This window comes from Chanos chanos, chromosome 12 (assembly GCF_902362185.1).
Source record: "Chanos chanos chromosome 12, fChaCha1.1, whole genome shotgun sequence".
Taxonomy (NCBI): Eukaryota; Metazoa; Chordata; class Actinopteri; order Gonorynchiformes; family Chanidae; genus Chanos; species Chanos chanos.
Window position 1 is genome coordinate 20,696,951 of NC_044506.1, and position 16,131 is coordinate 20,713,081.

The following is a 16,131-nucleotide window of genomic DNA, read 5'->3' on the forward strand; positions in this document are numbered from 1 at the left end:
TTGTTAGTACATTATTTAAGTTCATATTGTGAATTTAAACTGTTTTCTCTTAAGAATTTAAGTAAGAATGCATGAGCATTAGGCAGTTTGTACGAGCAGCCCTTGTATAGTCAGAAATCATTAGAAACTGTTCACATTTGGAGAGCATATACATCGTTTGAATGACAAACATCACTTTATCATGTTACTTTTATTTTTTGATTTTACTTGTGTAGGATCAGCAAATCATTAAATGAGAAAACTTCAGCCACAGAATCTGTGTCACGTCAAGGATACCCTTGACACTGTCCAATGGTTTGTGTTATATTCACATAATCGTTTGTTTTCGTGAACGGCCAAATGCTGCGTCACTTTAAATATTGCTGCCATAAAAAACTGTGGCATGAAATTATTTCCTTTCCTTTCGTAAAGGAAGGTCCAGTGTACCCTATGCTAAAGGAAATAGGAAAGGAAGCATTGAAGCACCTTTCCTTAACATTTAGAGAATTCAACCAGCTCTTCTCATGGCTGCCACTTGGATACTTCTGAGTCATTTCACTCAGTTAGGAACCTTCCTAAGAGAAAAATACTATTTGGATGCACCCTGGGTTTGATACATTAAACTGTTGCTGAGTTATGACCTCACTTCCTGTTTGGCAACTTTGCCATCGAATATGATTGCAGAACAGGAAATGGCAACAAATCGAGACCTCAGGATCAAAAAGGCATGACTTCAAATAACAATCATGATTTTAGACCAAAGATATGAAGAATAATGAGCAAAAACCTGTTTATGGTTATAATAGCGCACCCAAGTGGTAAAATAGGCAAGTTTTTTTGGACTCCTTTTGGGCAGAGTCTTGAGTCAGTCCACCAAGTTTGATATTGATACATTGAAGCGTTTCTGAAATATGAGCTCCCTTCCCTTTTGGCAACTTCATCACCAATTTTGATTTGCTCTGACGGACAAATGCTATTGAAAATCAAAAATCCATTCAGTGACTTTTGTGAGACTTGGTCTGAAGATCATCTGTGCCAGTTTTGGAGAAGATTGGACAAAATCTGTGGCCTGTGAAAATGGTAAAAAAAAATTTTAAAAATCCAACATGGCGGAAAATACATTAAGGGAATTTTACAGCTCGGGGTGTGTTGAACTAAGCTTGATCCAAGGAATCCAACAGTACCTCAATTTTGCAAATCAGGCATACTGTTCAAAAGTTGCTTGTGTAAACGTACCTCCAAATTTGACCTATTGGTGGTGCTAGAGTGCTCGAGTGCTCGAGGCGAAGACATGAAACTTGTCCCCAATCAGTGTGCCAAATTTCACAACTTTTTACCATATGGTTCTACGGTCTGCCATAGACACCCTAGGCAGAGGAAGAAGAAAAAGATGATGGAGAAAAGGTAAAAACACACTGGGCACCTACATAGCTTCACTGCTTGGCCCCAAAAAAACCCCTCTGTGCACAGATAGTGAGAGAGTCTCTTAGAAAGGCCAGAGTTTTCAGAGACAGATAAAACCCTTTGGCTGTCCCTGACAAGCATCTACATGAAAGATATAGATTCTCTGCAGAGGGAATTTATCTTTGTCGGCTCCTTGAAACGTATGTTCCCTGTGCGACATGTCAAAGTCGAGCGTTAACAGTCCTGCAGACTGTGCATTGCCTTTCAACAGGCACTTTGGCTGTGGGTGATGCCAAAACAATTAGCTTCACTTTAACAGAAATGCCATACCGATTCTGTACTAAGTCACATGGATTATGGTCACGGTAGGACTGTGTGTTAATGATCTGTTATTAGTATTCAGGAACATCACTGCCAAAATTCTCTCCTTCCTATGTCCTATGCATTATTTCATAATTTCCATGAGTTATATGAGTTATATAAGAGCACGTCTTAATGGTACTTGGAAAAAGTCACAGAAGGGAAAAAAATGCCTGATTTTAGAAGGCGTAGGTACAGTAGTACAGTAAATGATTACCAGGGCATGGCTATATCCACAGATGGTTTTAAACCTGTCGATAATTGTACCCTTCAAGCTTAATATTGACTTCTAACTCCAAACTTTTCACTCTAGTACTAACAGTGGCAAACCGTCAGGGCCTTCAAGGTATTCAGAGAAAGCCCTGGAATCCTAACATGAAAAAATAAAAAAAAACTATCTGACAAATTGTATAAAAAATATAAAATTTAAATAAAATGAATAAAAATTGTCTCTGTGTTGCTTAACTGTAATATTACAGTGTTATGCTGACTAGTTTATGTTGTTTTCAGTCCACATTTGAGTGGTTTTGTGTTGGAAAAACATGCAACCAATCAGACATTTTTCTACGTCTCTGGGCAGAATGTCCTCCATCCAGGGTATTTTGTATCCTTGATAGAATGCCCTGACCATTAAACGGAATGAGAGCATACATTTGGATTGACAATTTGATCAACCAATCATATTTGGATTTGTGGCCAATGGGCGCATTTTTTCAGATTTTCTCCTGGCTCCAGGGTATTCTAGAAGACCCCAAGCTAACTCAGACACGAGACAAAAATGGTAACAGGTGGAGGTGACATTATCGCAGATTTAGGTTTTTTTTCTACTTTACTACATGGACGGTGTGCTTTGCCAACTAGTGGTGAGCTTGGAAATACCACAGTCTTGGCAACGTTGCCTAAATCCAGACACTGTAAAACACTTCACGTGAAAAGGCTTCACGTGCCTTAATGGTCCAAGACTGCAATCAGTGATCACCAAATGACAGATGAATTTGGTGATCACTGAACACTATTTTGGGACATTAAACCGCATTAGGCTTTTTCCTTATAATGGGCATCAATGGAGAGGAAAACTCTTCACATGAAGTCAACCATTCTCCTAGGATTTCAGTTTTGATTTTTTGACAGGAGGAAGTGTTTCTGACAAGAGATGTCCGAAAGAACTTTGGTGATCATTGATCACAGTTTTGGAACATTAAGCCACATTAAGTTTTTTCACGTTAAGCATTTTAGAATGTCCCCCTAAATCAGATCACACATAAAGTGACTGCCTCCATGACGTCCGATAGTGTGTGCGTATGTGCGTAACTACAACACAATTTTAAAAGACGGAGCAGTAAAAGTATATTTTGCCTAGAGCAGAAGAATGGCCAGGGACGCCCTGTTTTTACAGAAGGCCCAGTTCTAATAGGTGCAGTTCACCACTGAGCACTAATAACCAGTTAATTCACTAAAATGAACTTGTAACATTAGATGTCTACAAACAACAGTAGTGGCTTATTTCTAAATAAAGAAAGAAAATAGAAACACAACACAATTAAATATATTGGTATAGTTACCCACAGTAAAGTGCATTAGTTCACTGGGAAACATACATTCTTGAACAAGATATAGTTTTGCAAACATTCTTCCATGAAGTCAATATCAATTTTTCAGAAGGAAATCAGGAACTCACTCTCACTCCAGTGTGCAGCCTGTGCGCTAAGACACACACACCTGGAAATCGTAGAGCACGACACTCTATCTCCCCTCTAAATTAAACAGAAAAGTACAAAATGGACACAGCTTTTTAAAATAGCCAACACACACTACTGCCATGGTTCTACACTGTTAGTCACATAAACACAATGCAGATGTAGGTATGACAGTCTGATTTGAATATATACTCTCAGGGTACATTTGCTTACTTGAAAAAAAAGTAGATTATGTACAAAATTACAATGAGCTTTGAACGTCAAAGACTGAACGGATAAAATTCAAACAATACACATCAGATGATCCTATCCACCAGTGTACTTTGTCAGCACGGTGGGGATATCACACAGTGAACACGTTTTACTCATCTACAAGAACTGGCAGCAATACAAAATCATCACTCAGCTCCCTTAGTCTATTGTCTTAATTACACTCCCGTTTACTGACGCTGATGACCATTTTAACATTTTACCAGCGTTTATGAGGATACTTATCCTACACATCGGCCAGAATACCCACATCAGTAACCCTTAGCTCTCGGTACTACAGCACTGCTGTACATGACGTCACACAGGAGCTCTGTGCTCTCACAGGTTCTACCCTTAAGCTGCTCTTAAAGTGACAGTATTACCTCAACAAAAAGAAACAGCTATTACAGTACTAATTCCCCCAGCAAATCATACCCCACTGTCTAAACAATCCCAAGGACACTCTCTACCCATTGTTCACCCGGCTGCATCTAGATTTAAATTCCTCACATTTGTTGAGGATTATGTTTTTTTTTTCTTCTTGACTGAAACATGTGTCTCTAGATCTCTCCATGTTTGCGATTGGTCATCTGGTGCCAACACTGCCCCTCTTACGTTAACCATGCTCATAGCTAGAATGAGAAAACCTGGGTTGACTTAACGAGTTCATAACCACCATCCTGACATCACTTATCCGTGACTGCAGTTATCAGGGTTTGTTGAGCCAGCTAACGAAAAGATACCCGGGGAATGTTGAACTTGTTTCATAATAGAGGCCCCAGGTCACATCAGACAAAGATTTAACTAAGGAAAACTAGAGACATTCAGACAAAGAGAAAACTAGGTTTGATTAACATACACAGGTGGAACTGATGAATAACTGAAGCAAGGAAAACAAAGTTGTGCCTGAACACAGAACATAACTCAACACAGCCAGCAGAGGGGTCGAGTGAACCAGAGTGTGACAAGAGCTCTGTTTTCAAAGTAAACATATTAACTTTTACTCAGTCATCAGAATGATCTCCAGAAATATGTCTCCAGAAATATTTGATAGTCATTCATTACTGTTATTGTAATTAGAGTTAGTGTAGTGTGATTCCTCTCCTCCACAGAGTGTGTGATTATGCTGTATCACATCCTCTCCCTCAGCACCTGCAGTAGGTCCCAGCTGCAGCAGTGCAGTCTCTGTGCAGTCTGACTGAGGGAGGTTTTTGTACAGCTCTGTATGACTGTGTGAGCACACCTTTGTCACTGATAGCATGTGCACTCAGACAGTAATAATGTCCTGCATCTTCAGTCTGGATGTTGCTGATGGTCAGAGTGAAGTCAGTCCCAGATCCACTGCCACTGAAACGATCTGGAACTCCAGACTGACGGGTATTTGCATTATAAATCAGGAGTTTAGGAGCCTGTCCAGGTTTCTGTTGGTACCAATTTAGGCCATCATCTATATCATTACCATCATCATCAGTACTAAGAGTAAACACTTCGGGGCTGGTTTTACAGTTGATAGTGACTGTGTCTCCTGGAAGAGCAGATCTCACTACAGGAGTCTGAGTCACAGTCACCTGACCTCTGGAATCTGAAATTAAATAAACACAATGGAGGTAATAAATATAACAGTAATGATTACAAAGTAAATTACACCTAAGAGTAATAATAGTATAGCACTTTATCTGAAAAGGTTTATATCAATGTGAATAAGTTTCATATCTCTCCCACCTTTAAAACAGCAGCAGGTCAGTGTCCAGATGAGGATGGTGATGAAAGTCATGCTTGCTGTGGGTTAAGTTACTGGGGCAGGCAGCTCTCAGTCATCAAGTCTTAAACTCACAGGGTTATAAACACTCCCAGAGCACTCAAGCATGTGCTGCCAATGCAAAGTGTCCTCTCTCTATGGAAATGCTCTTCCTGAGTACAGCAGACATCCTGCACTCATATGTTCACACATGTGTAAACATTCTACACTTTATAAGGCCATAGTATTATGGCCATATTGTGTTATCAAGTGACATCTAGTGTCAAAAAAGAAAATCACAAGCATCAATATGAATTACTCATGAGCATCACTCGGTCATTTTATGAAAAGATTTTCTGAGGTTCACAGGACACTAAAACCTGAATAATCAAATGGTTTGCATTCAGTTCTGTATTTGAGACTGAACATAGAATTTCTGCTCTACTCTCAGACAGAGATCCTTCACTAATGGAAAACAGTAAATCTGTACACAACTGGTTTTCAAGAGTCTGCAGGACAATGTGAAATGAATTTCACCAGAAGTGTGGATGACTGGTCAATGTGTGTGATTGAGAAAAAGGACAGGAAAATCTCCAAATAGACAGTATTCCTTTTCATTAATGGTCAAAAGCACTGAATAAATGCTGTCAGAACTTTTATGTACTTGCTTTTTTTTGTTTTTTTGTTTTTTTTATTTACTTTACCTTCAACAAAAAAATTATAAAACACACTTTCATTTCAGTTTGCTGATCCAATGCAAAACTGAAAAAAAAGTAATTGTTTGTGATTTCGTACTTTCTGGAACTTTTTGGCTTGAATTCTAATACCACCACATGAGAGCTGTCTGTCCTGCTCATTAACCTGAGGTGACTGAGTTCAATCATTTTTCTGGGACAATTAAGACCCTAAGATTTTTTTTCTGTTATGTAGCAGATGATATTTCTAAAAGTCCAATAACATTTAACAATCATTGTTCCAAATGCAAGTTTCCTGTTGAGATTAATGAGATAATCACTTTTCACTGGAATAAAGTTGCGTGGTTTATAAACAATTCACTCTTTCTGAATGCATCTTTTAAGAGAATGAAATGATCTATTTTACTTCCATGCACTGATTGTTTCCTTAAACTCATTAAATTCTCTTTCACCTGCTGACAGCTGACATCAGACACATGACTGATACTGTGTTTGTTTTCCTCCCTTCAGAGAAAGACTTTAGCATGAACCAGTAGACTTATAGGGGCGGGCTGTATTTATCAAAGGGAGCATGTCATTGGTTTAGAGAACTCACTGAATGTATACGCTCCCAAATGATGACATGACACGACACTTAATGCACTGGAGTCCAGCTCTGACTGAATCCTGTTTTGAGTCTGAATGAATCCCTCTGAGGGACATAGACTATCACTCACTCACTGAATAACAATAGGGAATCTCATTCCTCAACAAGATGATCCAACTCACTGAGTCAAAGATTCACTCAGTAAATGTAAAGCATCTGATGTAGCACAAGAAGTGGGGGGTGAAAGTTGTTCAGATGTCCACATAACTGGAGTCTACACTGGTGCAAACTCCATCCCCCGTTCATTCAGTTTTTAGACAGAGGCATGTAAAACATGCAATACAGTAGTGTAACACAATACAAGTACCTTACAGGTGAGGAACTCAATCCCAGTGTCATTGTCCTGTTTCCCCTTGCCGTGTGTACCTGCCTGTGTGTGTGTGTGTGTGTGTGTGTGTGTGTGTGTGTGTGTGTGTGTGTGTGTGTGTGTGTGTGTGTGTCTACAACCAGAACACAAATATCACCAAGAAAATAATGTCATGTGTATCCATGGTTTGGTCAAATTCACAGATTCAAATGTGTGTGTTGGTGACTGATGATGCAATAAAGTTCATTTTCATGACTGTAGGAAAACCTTTTGTAGATGGATGAATTAGCATTCGGTGGTATCAAGGTATTACGGTGTACTGGGGTATTTAGAAATTACGAGAGTATGATTTTCAATACCGTCAAAAATACAGACGCTCCTCTTTCTATGAAACTGATATGGAGATGCTGTATTGAGGTAGCTCTACCAGGCATCCTGCTTTGTGTTGTACTGCACAGCATTTCAACCCTTTGTCCCACATCCCATATACTGAGATAATGTCCCGCATTTTCACCGGTCATTTGGTTTTTAATCGTCAGAAAAAAGATCACATGGACACGTTCTTCTACCTGCCCAGCACATGAGCCGCTTATTGTGTCATAGTTTCTACTCTATTTAGAGAGACTTTATTTCATACATTCTGTGTGCTTATCTCACCCTTTTGGACACTGCAAATGACTGGGTTTCATCTTTGTAATAGTCTCTAAATGTTTATGAATATAGAATGATAACTGTGAGTGTGGAGTTAGAGTCTTGTGATTCCTCTCCTCCACAGAGTGTGTGATTGTGCTGTATCACATCCTCCCCCTCAGCACCTGCACTAGGTCCCAGCTGCAGCAGTGCAGTCTCTGTGCAGTCTGACTGAGGGAGGTTTTTGTATGGCTCTATATCGCTGTGTGAACACATGTTGGCTATTGATCCAGTGGTAACTGTGACAGTAATAATCTCCTGCATCTTCAGTCTGGATGTTACTGATGGTCAGAGTGAAGTCAGTCCCAGATCCACTGCCACTGAAACGATATGGAACTCCAGACTGACGGGAACTTGTTTTATAAATCAGGAGTTTAGGAGCCTCTCCAAATTTGTGTTGGTACCAGGACAAACAGTGTGGGCTACAGGCTGTGTCTGGTGGAGTACTGGTTTTACAGTTGATTACAACAGTGTCTCCTGGAAGAGCTGCTTTCACTGCAGGAGTCTGAGTCACTGTGACCTGACCTCTGGATCCTGAAACACAAACAGACATAGATCAAAAATCAAAACGATCACATAAGAATGAATTAACATATGATCGTTGAAATCAGATTTATAATTTTCTTGTTACCTTTTATACAACACAAAAGTGTCCAGATGAAGATGGTGATGAAAGTCATGCTTGCTGTGGGTTAAGTTACTGGGGCAGGCAGCTCTCAGTCATCAAGTCTTAAACTCACAGGGCTATAAACACTCCCAGAGCACTCAAGCCTGATGCCAATGCAAAGTATCCTCTCTCTATGGAAATGCTCTCTCTGAGTACAGCAGACACCCTGCACTCATTTGTTCACCATTCTACACTTCATAAGGCCAGAGTATTATGGTCATATTGTGTTATCTACTGACAGAAAGTTGTATATGAATATTATTACTCAGTTCTGAGTTATGAGGGAACTTTCAGACTGTCTCACTGTGTCTCTGCTGCACAGCTTTGTGTCCACTCTAGTGTGAGAGAGTCTCCTGTAGTCTCCAGGGGGCGCTGGTGAGCTGGACAGTGGACGGCTCAGAGGTGACACAGGCTGTTCTGACCAGCACAGAGGAAGCCGTTACAGCCGCAGCAGCACCCTGACCCTGGACAAAGCTCACTGGGAGGAGGAGGAGGAGTACATCTGCACGGTCGCCCACGACAACAACACACAGTCCGCCTCCTTCCACAAGAGTCACTGTGAGGGCTGAGGACTCCTGACATCATGTCCCACAGAACTGAATCCCTGATCTCAGCCAGCCTCCACATGGGCCTAGTGCTTTAGTCCTGCCCAGAGTTCACTAAAGCCAATCTCATTTAACACAGTATAGATCACAGACAGTGTGTTTGGGTTAAACCTACATACAGAGTCTCAGTGTTGTTATGTGTTCTGATTAAAATACCGTAAACCCTAGAGAAAATTCAATGGCTAATCATTTACTTAGAGTAAAAAGAATAAAAAGTCTATGTTTAATGTAATTATAGTTTATTACAGATCATTTTCAGGTGTAGCACAAACTTGCAGTCGTAGTATAAGACAAGAGGCTCTGATTAACATTGTTAGACAGTCAGAGACAGCTACCATGGCTGTGCATGTTTAAACACAGGTACATATATCTCCCCTTAGGATATAGTAGTCTGCATAACTTAAATTCATAAATTTAATACTGTGAGGTAGAGATAGATTTACCCAATCAAACCCAAATCACAGAAAAATCTTATTACATCGTCAACCCTCTTGATCAATGGGAAATAGCCCTCACAAATTCATTCATGTCTGGGCTCTTTGTCATTATTTTCTCATGTGTGAAAATGACCGTTAGCTTGCTGTCATGTGACATGGACTGACAGAGAGGGGTTAGGACCTGTGACAGTGTAAAGAAGGAGCTCTCACATGAAGCTGAAGACTCATCAATTATCAGTCCAGTCACATACAATTTATACAACTCAGGAAATGTTATCGTAAACTCCTGTAGATGTCTGGACACAACAGAAACATCACCAGAGAACCACCTCACTAACATAGGTTTAGCTGCAAGGATGTCATTTGTCAATCTCATACTATCTGCTGCACTACCAGCAATAGCAGAGGAGTCAAGAAGGTGGGAACAAGAAATACATCATATTTGGGGCAGAAGACATGATGAAGTTTTAATTAACTCTAAATTTGTCCAGGAAAACCTGGTTTCCATTTTAGGAATGGCTCTTTTAAGGATGTTGGACAGAGATTCATACAGGAACTGACTGGAAGTCGTGTTATCTGAGTGTGTTTGTCCCACAGTGGAAAGAACAACACTGTCAGTCAATGGACTGCTGTTTCCTCTCCTTTTTTTGGAGGGATTTAAAACCCCTGGATACTGACACTGCTCCATCCACAAAGTAGCTTCATCTATTTCTCATGACCTCACCAGCCTTACAAACATACACAGATTTAAACTGCAGCATAGAATTTGCTGATGTCAGGGAACCAAGGAATTTCCCTACTTCAGAAACACTCTTAACGCTTTTCCACTAGGACGGTGCTGGTGCTGGTGCTGGTGCTGGTGCCAGTGCGGAGCCAGTGCTGCCTTGGTGCCTTGAGAGAACTGGCCCGCATTTCCACAGGTTTGGGAACCGAACGCTACGTGGCGAAAGTTTGGGTAAATTCCGTGGGGAAAAAATAACATCGGACAGAACGCATCTGCTTGCTTTTTACTTTTATGCTAGGCTTCCCCACAGCGAAACACCTCATGAATTTTGCCCAAAAACTTTTCGCTCTGGGGCGAAATTCATGAGAATTGTAAGCATGTCACCTAGCTCAAAAGTTTAAAAGAGTGTTCCAATGATCTGCAGCGGTTTATTTGCACCTGCCAGAGCCGAGAGAGTGTTTTTCTACCTTTCTGGGTCTGACTACGTTCATGTTACATGTAAACAACAGCCCATGTTGATGTAGACACAAATTATTGCCCATACATCTTCTAATCAAGCCTTTAGCCTACCGCTATCTTGGTCAGACTTTTTTTTGTTACTCCCACCTCTCTAGAGAACGTCACATAGCAAACACATCAAACGCTGAACTGATTGGTTCTCGCGTGGTTTTTATTTGCATAGCCTCTGACGTCAGTGGTTACAACTTTTAGGACCAGCAATTCTGTGGTGCCGTGCCGGTGCCAGCTTTTCGGCACTGGGACCAGTATTTTGTCAGTGGAGAAGCGTGGCGCCGGTGCCCGATTAGGCACCGGCACCGGCACCGCGGCAGTGGAAAGGGGGTATCTGTTACCTTAGTTGGATTTAAAGTCCTGAAGCATCACTGCAGATGATGTTTTGTGTCAGGAGATATCAATCACCCTTTCAAGATCCTTTTCCAGTGAAGGTCATACTTCACTTTGGGCTTTTTATGCATGCATCATTTTTTGTCAATATTTAAACATGACTGAATGAGTTTCTGGTTGAATGAGTTCACGTTGTTGATGATCAGTCTCATTCATGGGGTTGTAAATATCAGTCACAGCCCAGTTACAGGGGACCTGACAGTTCGATAAAGATTTTCTATAAAGACAACATGAGCAGCAACAGGAAAAAGAATGATATTTGGAAACATTTTACAGAAGTTTACCCATCAAAAGCAAAATGTAATGTCTGCAAGAATGTGCTATCTTACCAGGGTGGATCAATGTCTAACATGAGATGGCACCTCCAAAGCAAACACCCATTTGTTCAGCAGACACAGGTCAGACTTCAGGGCATAACTCAGCCTGTAGCAGCATCCTCTGGTGAAATGAGCTCTGACACCACTGTCAGCTCTGAACCATCTGCTGGTCCTGCTGCAGGCACCATCGCTGTAACATCACTAGTTTCAGCAAGACCATGTGTACCACAGCAGTCAGTACTGAACAGCTTTGTAACAAGACCCACTGGACCCTTAAAACAAAGGCAGGTGGATGAGGCGCTGGGGAAAATGATTTCCGTGGACTTCCCGCCTTTCTCTATTGTTTAGGATGAGGGGTTCAGGGCCTACACCCAGGCTCCAGATCCGTGCTACGTCCTACCAGATAGAGGGACAGTTACAAGATCTCTCCTTCCACAGATGCTTGAGAAAGTATGAGCTGAGGTCATGGGACCAGTGAGAAATACTCCATCTGTGTGTCTCACAACAGACTGCTGGACATCACGTGTATTAAAATTTTCTGCTGAGTCTACCACATAATTTATCATTATCTTCTTGTGTTCTCTGTCAAATGAAGAGAACCTGACAGTCAAAGTGACAAACAGTGACAGTTTGTGACAGTGACTGTTTCTACATTGGAGTGACAAACAGTGACAGTTTGTGACAGTGAGTGTTTCTATATGAGAGTGACAAACAGTGACAGTTTGTGACAGTGACTGTTTCTACATTAGAGTGACAAATAGTGACAGTTTGTGACAGGGACTGTTTCTACATGAGAGTGACAAACAGTGACAGTTTGTGACAGCGACTGTTTCTACATTAGAGTGACAAACAGTGACAGTTTGTGACAGTGATTGTTTCTACATTAGAGTGACAAACAGTGACAGTTTGTGACAGTGACTGTTTCTACATTAGTGTGTGACGTCACACATGGCGGCTGGTAACAGTGACATCACTGCTGTGGTTTACTGATGCTTTTATGTGACCTCATATCATGGACAGTGTCATTTGGGTGATCTAACACGTTGTCAGTCAGTTGTCAGCAGACAGCTATAAAAGTACGCTTTGTAGTCCAGTCTACGGTAATGACTGTAAAATGCCCAATACATGTTATGTACATAGCTCTTAATCACTGAGCCCAGGAAGAGGGGTTTTCTGTATACAGATGCCAAACAGACAGACAGACAAACAGACATACGAAAATGAATTGCAGTCATGCTGAACTGCAGTAAGTTCCTGTGGAGACACTTGTTCACTGACAGGAGTAAAGAAAAGGAGGCAGATGTTGTATCAGAGGATGCCTCCACTAGTCAGCACTGTCCTGTATTGGTGTGGGGGGTTGTGCAGTGACAGGGTAATATGAGAGTACAGGGGATTAGATATTCCAAATGATGTGAAACACTGACAGTAACTGGATTAAGATTACAGACAGATCTTCACAGTCCCATCAGGCACTGACCACAGAGAGTATTTCCAAATTCAGCAAACCATCAGCACCACTCTTAACAAATAACACTTAAATATAGATACAGTATTTTATATCAGATATGTAAATACTCCATCAGAGATCAGTGCAGTGGAGAGAAAAGTGAGGTTTCTGTCCTGTTACTGTTCTGACCTGAGTGACTGACCTGATGACACCCATGGTTCAAACACATACAACTGAACATGAGGAATAAACAGATCTCAGACATGAAGGATGTATTTTTATCTGTATGGAATGCCAGAATCCACAAGGCATTTTAGGGAAAAAGTTCAATTTGGCCACCTTTCTGAAGCTCCTGTGCGCATGTAGACCTTTAACAAATGTAGAGATAAAGTCTTTGGATGATTCTCTGGTGAAGGTCTGTAAGTCTTCAGTCTCACTGTCTGTATTAAGTGCTGTGTCCTCACATGTCAGCTGTTACTTCATTTTACTGTTAAAGTGGTTGGTCTGAGGAGGAGTGATGATATCATTGTTAGAATGCTCTCTAATTTCCAAAACAGAAATTTTTGATGAACATGTTTATAATAGAACATGAACATGACCTTTTGAAACATGAGCATGACATTTTTTATGAAGCTATCAGCAAACCAAAAGCAACAAATTATAATGTTCTCATATTTTCAAAACAGACATTTTTGAAGGACATGTATAATTATTGTTTTTTTAATTAGAGTTAGTGTAGTGTGATTCCTCTCCTCCACAGAGTGTGTGATTGTGCTGTATCACATCCTCCCCCTCAGCACCTGCAGTAGGTCCCAGCTGCAGCAGTGCAGTCTCTGTGCAGTCTGACTGAGGGAGGTTTTTGTACGGCTCTATATCACTGTGTGAACACATAGCTATCACTGATATCATGTACACTCTGACAGTAATAATCTCCTGCATCTTCAGTCTGGAAGTTACTGATGGCCAGAGTGAAGTCAGTATCAGATCCACTGCCACTGAAACGATCTGGAACTCCAGACTCATGGTTGCTTGCATAATAAATCAGGAGTTTAGGAGCCTCTCCAGGTTTCTGTTGGTACCAGGCTAGAGCATCATCAGCTTCAGAGCTGGTTTTACAGTTGATAGTGACTGTGTCTCCTGGAAGAACAGATTTCACTACAGGAGTCTGAGTCACAGTCACCTGACCTCTGGACTCTGAAAGGTGAATATCATGAATTAGATTAATAAAGAAGAAAGATTACAACTGTACATTTCTTATGGCTGTGATTACCTCTGAAAAATGCTGAATATTAGAAAATTAGAACATATAAATGAATCTGTTTAGATGTCCATGACCTCTGGATTTTGAAACTAAACACAAAGGAAATAATGATGACAAAATAAATTATGCATAAGGGTGGTAATATTGTCTTTCTATGTCTATTATATCAGTCAATCAAACTGTGAATAGGTTTCATATCTCTCCCACCTTTAAAGCAGCAGCAGATCAGTGTCCAGATGAAGATGGTGATGAAAGTCATGCTTGCTGTGGGTTAAGTTACTGGGACAGGCAGCTCTCAGTCATCAAGTCTTAAACTCACAGGGCTATAAACACTCCCAGAGCACTCAAGCATGTGCCGCGAATGCAAAGTGTCCTCTCTCTATGGAAATGCTCTTCCTGAGTACAGCAGACACCCTGCACTCATATGTTCACACATGTGGAACCATTCTACACTTCATAAGGCCAGAGTATTATGGTCATATTGTGTTATCTACTGACATCTAGTGTCAAAAAAGAGAATTATGATTACTCCTGAATGTTTCGGGATCTGTTTTTTGTTAGGTTCTGAAGTTAACAGGACACTGGTACCTGAAGGATCAACACAAGCAGCAGTGTGGACTGTGTTGACCACTAGAAAATTGAATTATGACCTAACTATGCAAAGTGTCCTCTCTCTTTGGAAATGCTCTTCCTGAGTACAGCAGACACCCTGCACTCATATGTTCACACATGTGTAACCATCCTACACTTCATAAAGAAATCCTGTTATGTAAGAAACATCTAATCAACTGACATTTACTTACCCAAAACATTTAGACTCAAACTCTGACCCCACACATGAATGTGATAAACTCTGTTTGACTGAAAAGTCATCACATGACCAGTTACCATCTACATGTCTCTTCCTTGAGGGAGACAATGAATCTTTTCCTTTCAGTTTAACATGACTTTTACTGAGACACGGAGAAAGAGACATGAGAGAGAGAGACACACACAGAGCCATATGCCACTGATCCAGACTGTGGAGGACAAGAGACTAAATGATTTCACACTGTATCACTACACTACTCACGATCACCACCATGAGGTCAGGTTACATGACTACATCAGATGTTATTTGAGGTCATCAGAGGTCACATGTTGAGACTTGAGGAGAATTTTAACATCTTCGGTGTGGGATTAATTCATTTCACTGCTGAATTTTCTCTTGACCTTCAAAATGAATTCAGATCTTATAATGATTACTTTCTGTAAACTTTTCATTTTCTGTATTCTCACTAAGTCATGTGTAGCTGGTCTCTTTCAGACAGAAACATTCATTAGTGAGTTTCTCAGTAAATCATTAAGGGACATCACAGTGAGTCTGTGTTCTCTGTGCTGGGACTGAACTCAGTTCTGGGTTATGAGGGAACTTTTAAACTCTCTAACTGTGTCTCTGCTGCACAGCTTTGTGTCACTCTAGTGTGACAGAGGTTTTTGTTCGACCGTTTCATTACAATCAAACACTGTCGTACACGTTTGGTGGAGGGACAAAAGTCATCCTGAAAAGTAAGTGTCATTTTCATTTATTCTCTCAGTACAAACAGTCTAGATTTAGTTTTATGGACTTTCCCACATATTACATACAGTGGCATCTGGTCAGTTTGAAAATGAACTTTGTAAGTTCAAAACTAATTGTTTTTTTCACTGCTGAGTGCTGCACTACCAACAGAAAGTTTATTTCATAAGAGGATGCATCTTCACCCGCTGTAATAGTAGTATAGAGTAGAAGAGAGTAGAAAGAATATAAATATATAAAACACATATGAAACTGTAATCTTAACGACCAAAATGGTGAATTTCAGAGAAATTGATTTGAAAACAGTGGTTGTTATGGAGTTGAGAGTCTAAGATGTTAAACTGCCATCAGTCTTGTGACTGTAAATGTCTGAATGGTTAATGTGCAAATCTGTCAGTGGCAGTCATAACCCAGTTTTAACTTCAATACAAAAACTGTTTAAGGAAC

General features: G+C 40.5%; 1 pseudogene and 2 gene segments (V, D, J or C); 2 read left to right on the top strand and 1 right to left on the bottom strand.

Annotated features, from left to right (window-relative positions):
• The window catches only part of LOC115824838 (Ig kappa chain V-III region MOPC 63-like), a 184,984-nt pseudogene that overhangs the window by 167,871 nt on the left and 982 nt on the right, over positions 1-16,131 (top strand).
• LOC115824958 (Ig kappa-b4 chain C region-like) overlaps positions 1-16,131 on the top strand; it is a 47,412-nt gene that overhangs the window by 6,825 nt on the left and 24,456 nt on the right.
• LOC115824957 (Ig kappa chain V region 3381-like) lies at positions 13,740-14,391 on the bottom strand. The segment is given in 2 exon segments: positions 13,740-14,059; positions 14,334-14,391. Coding segments are annotated over 2 exon segments (372 nt in total).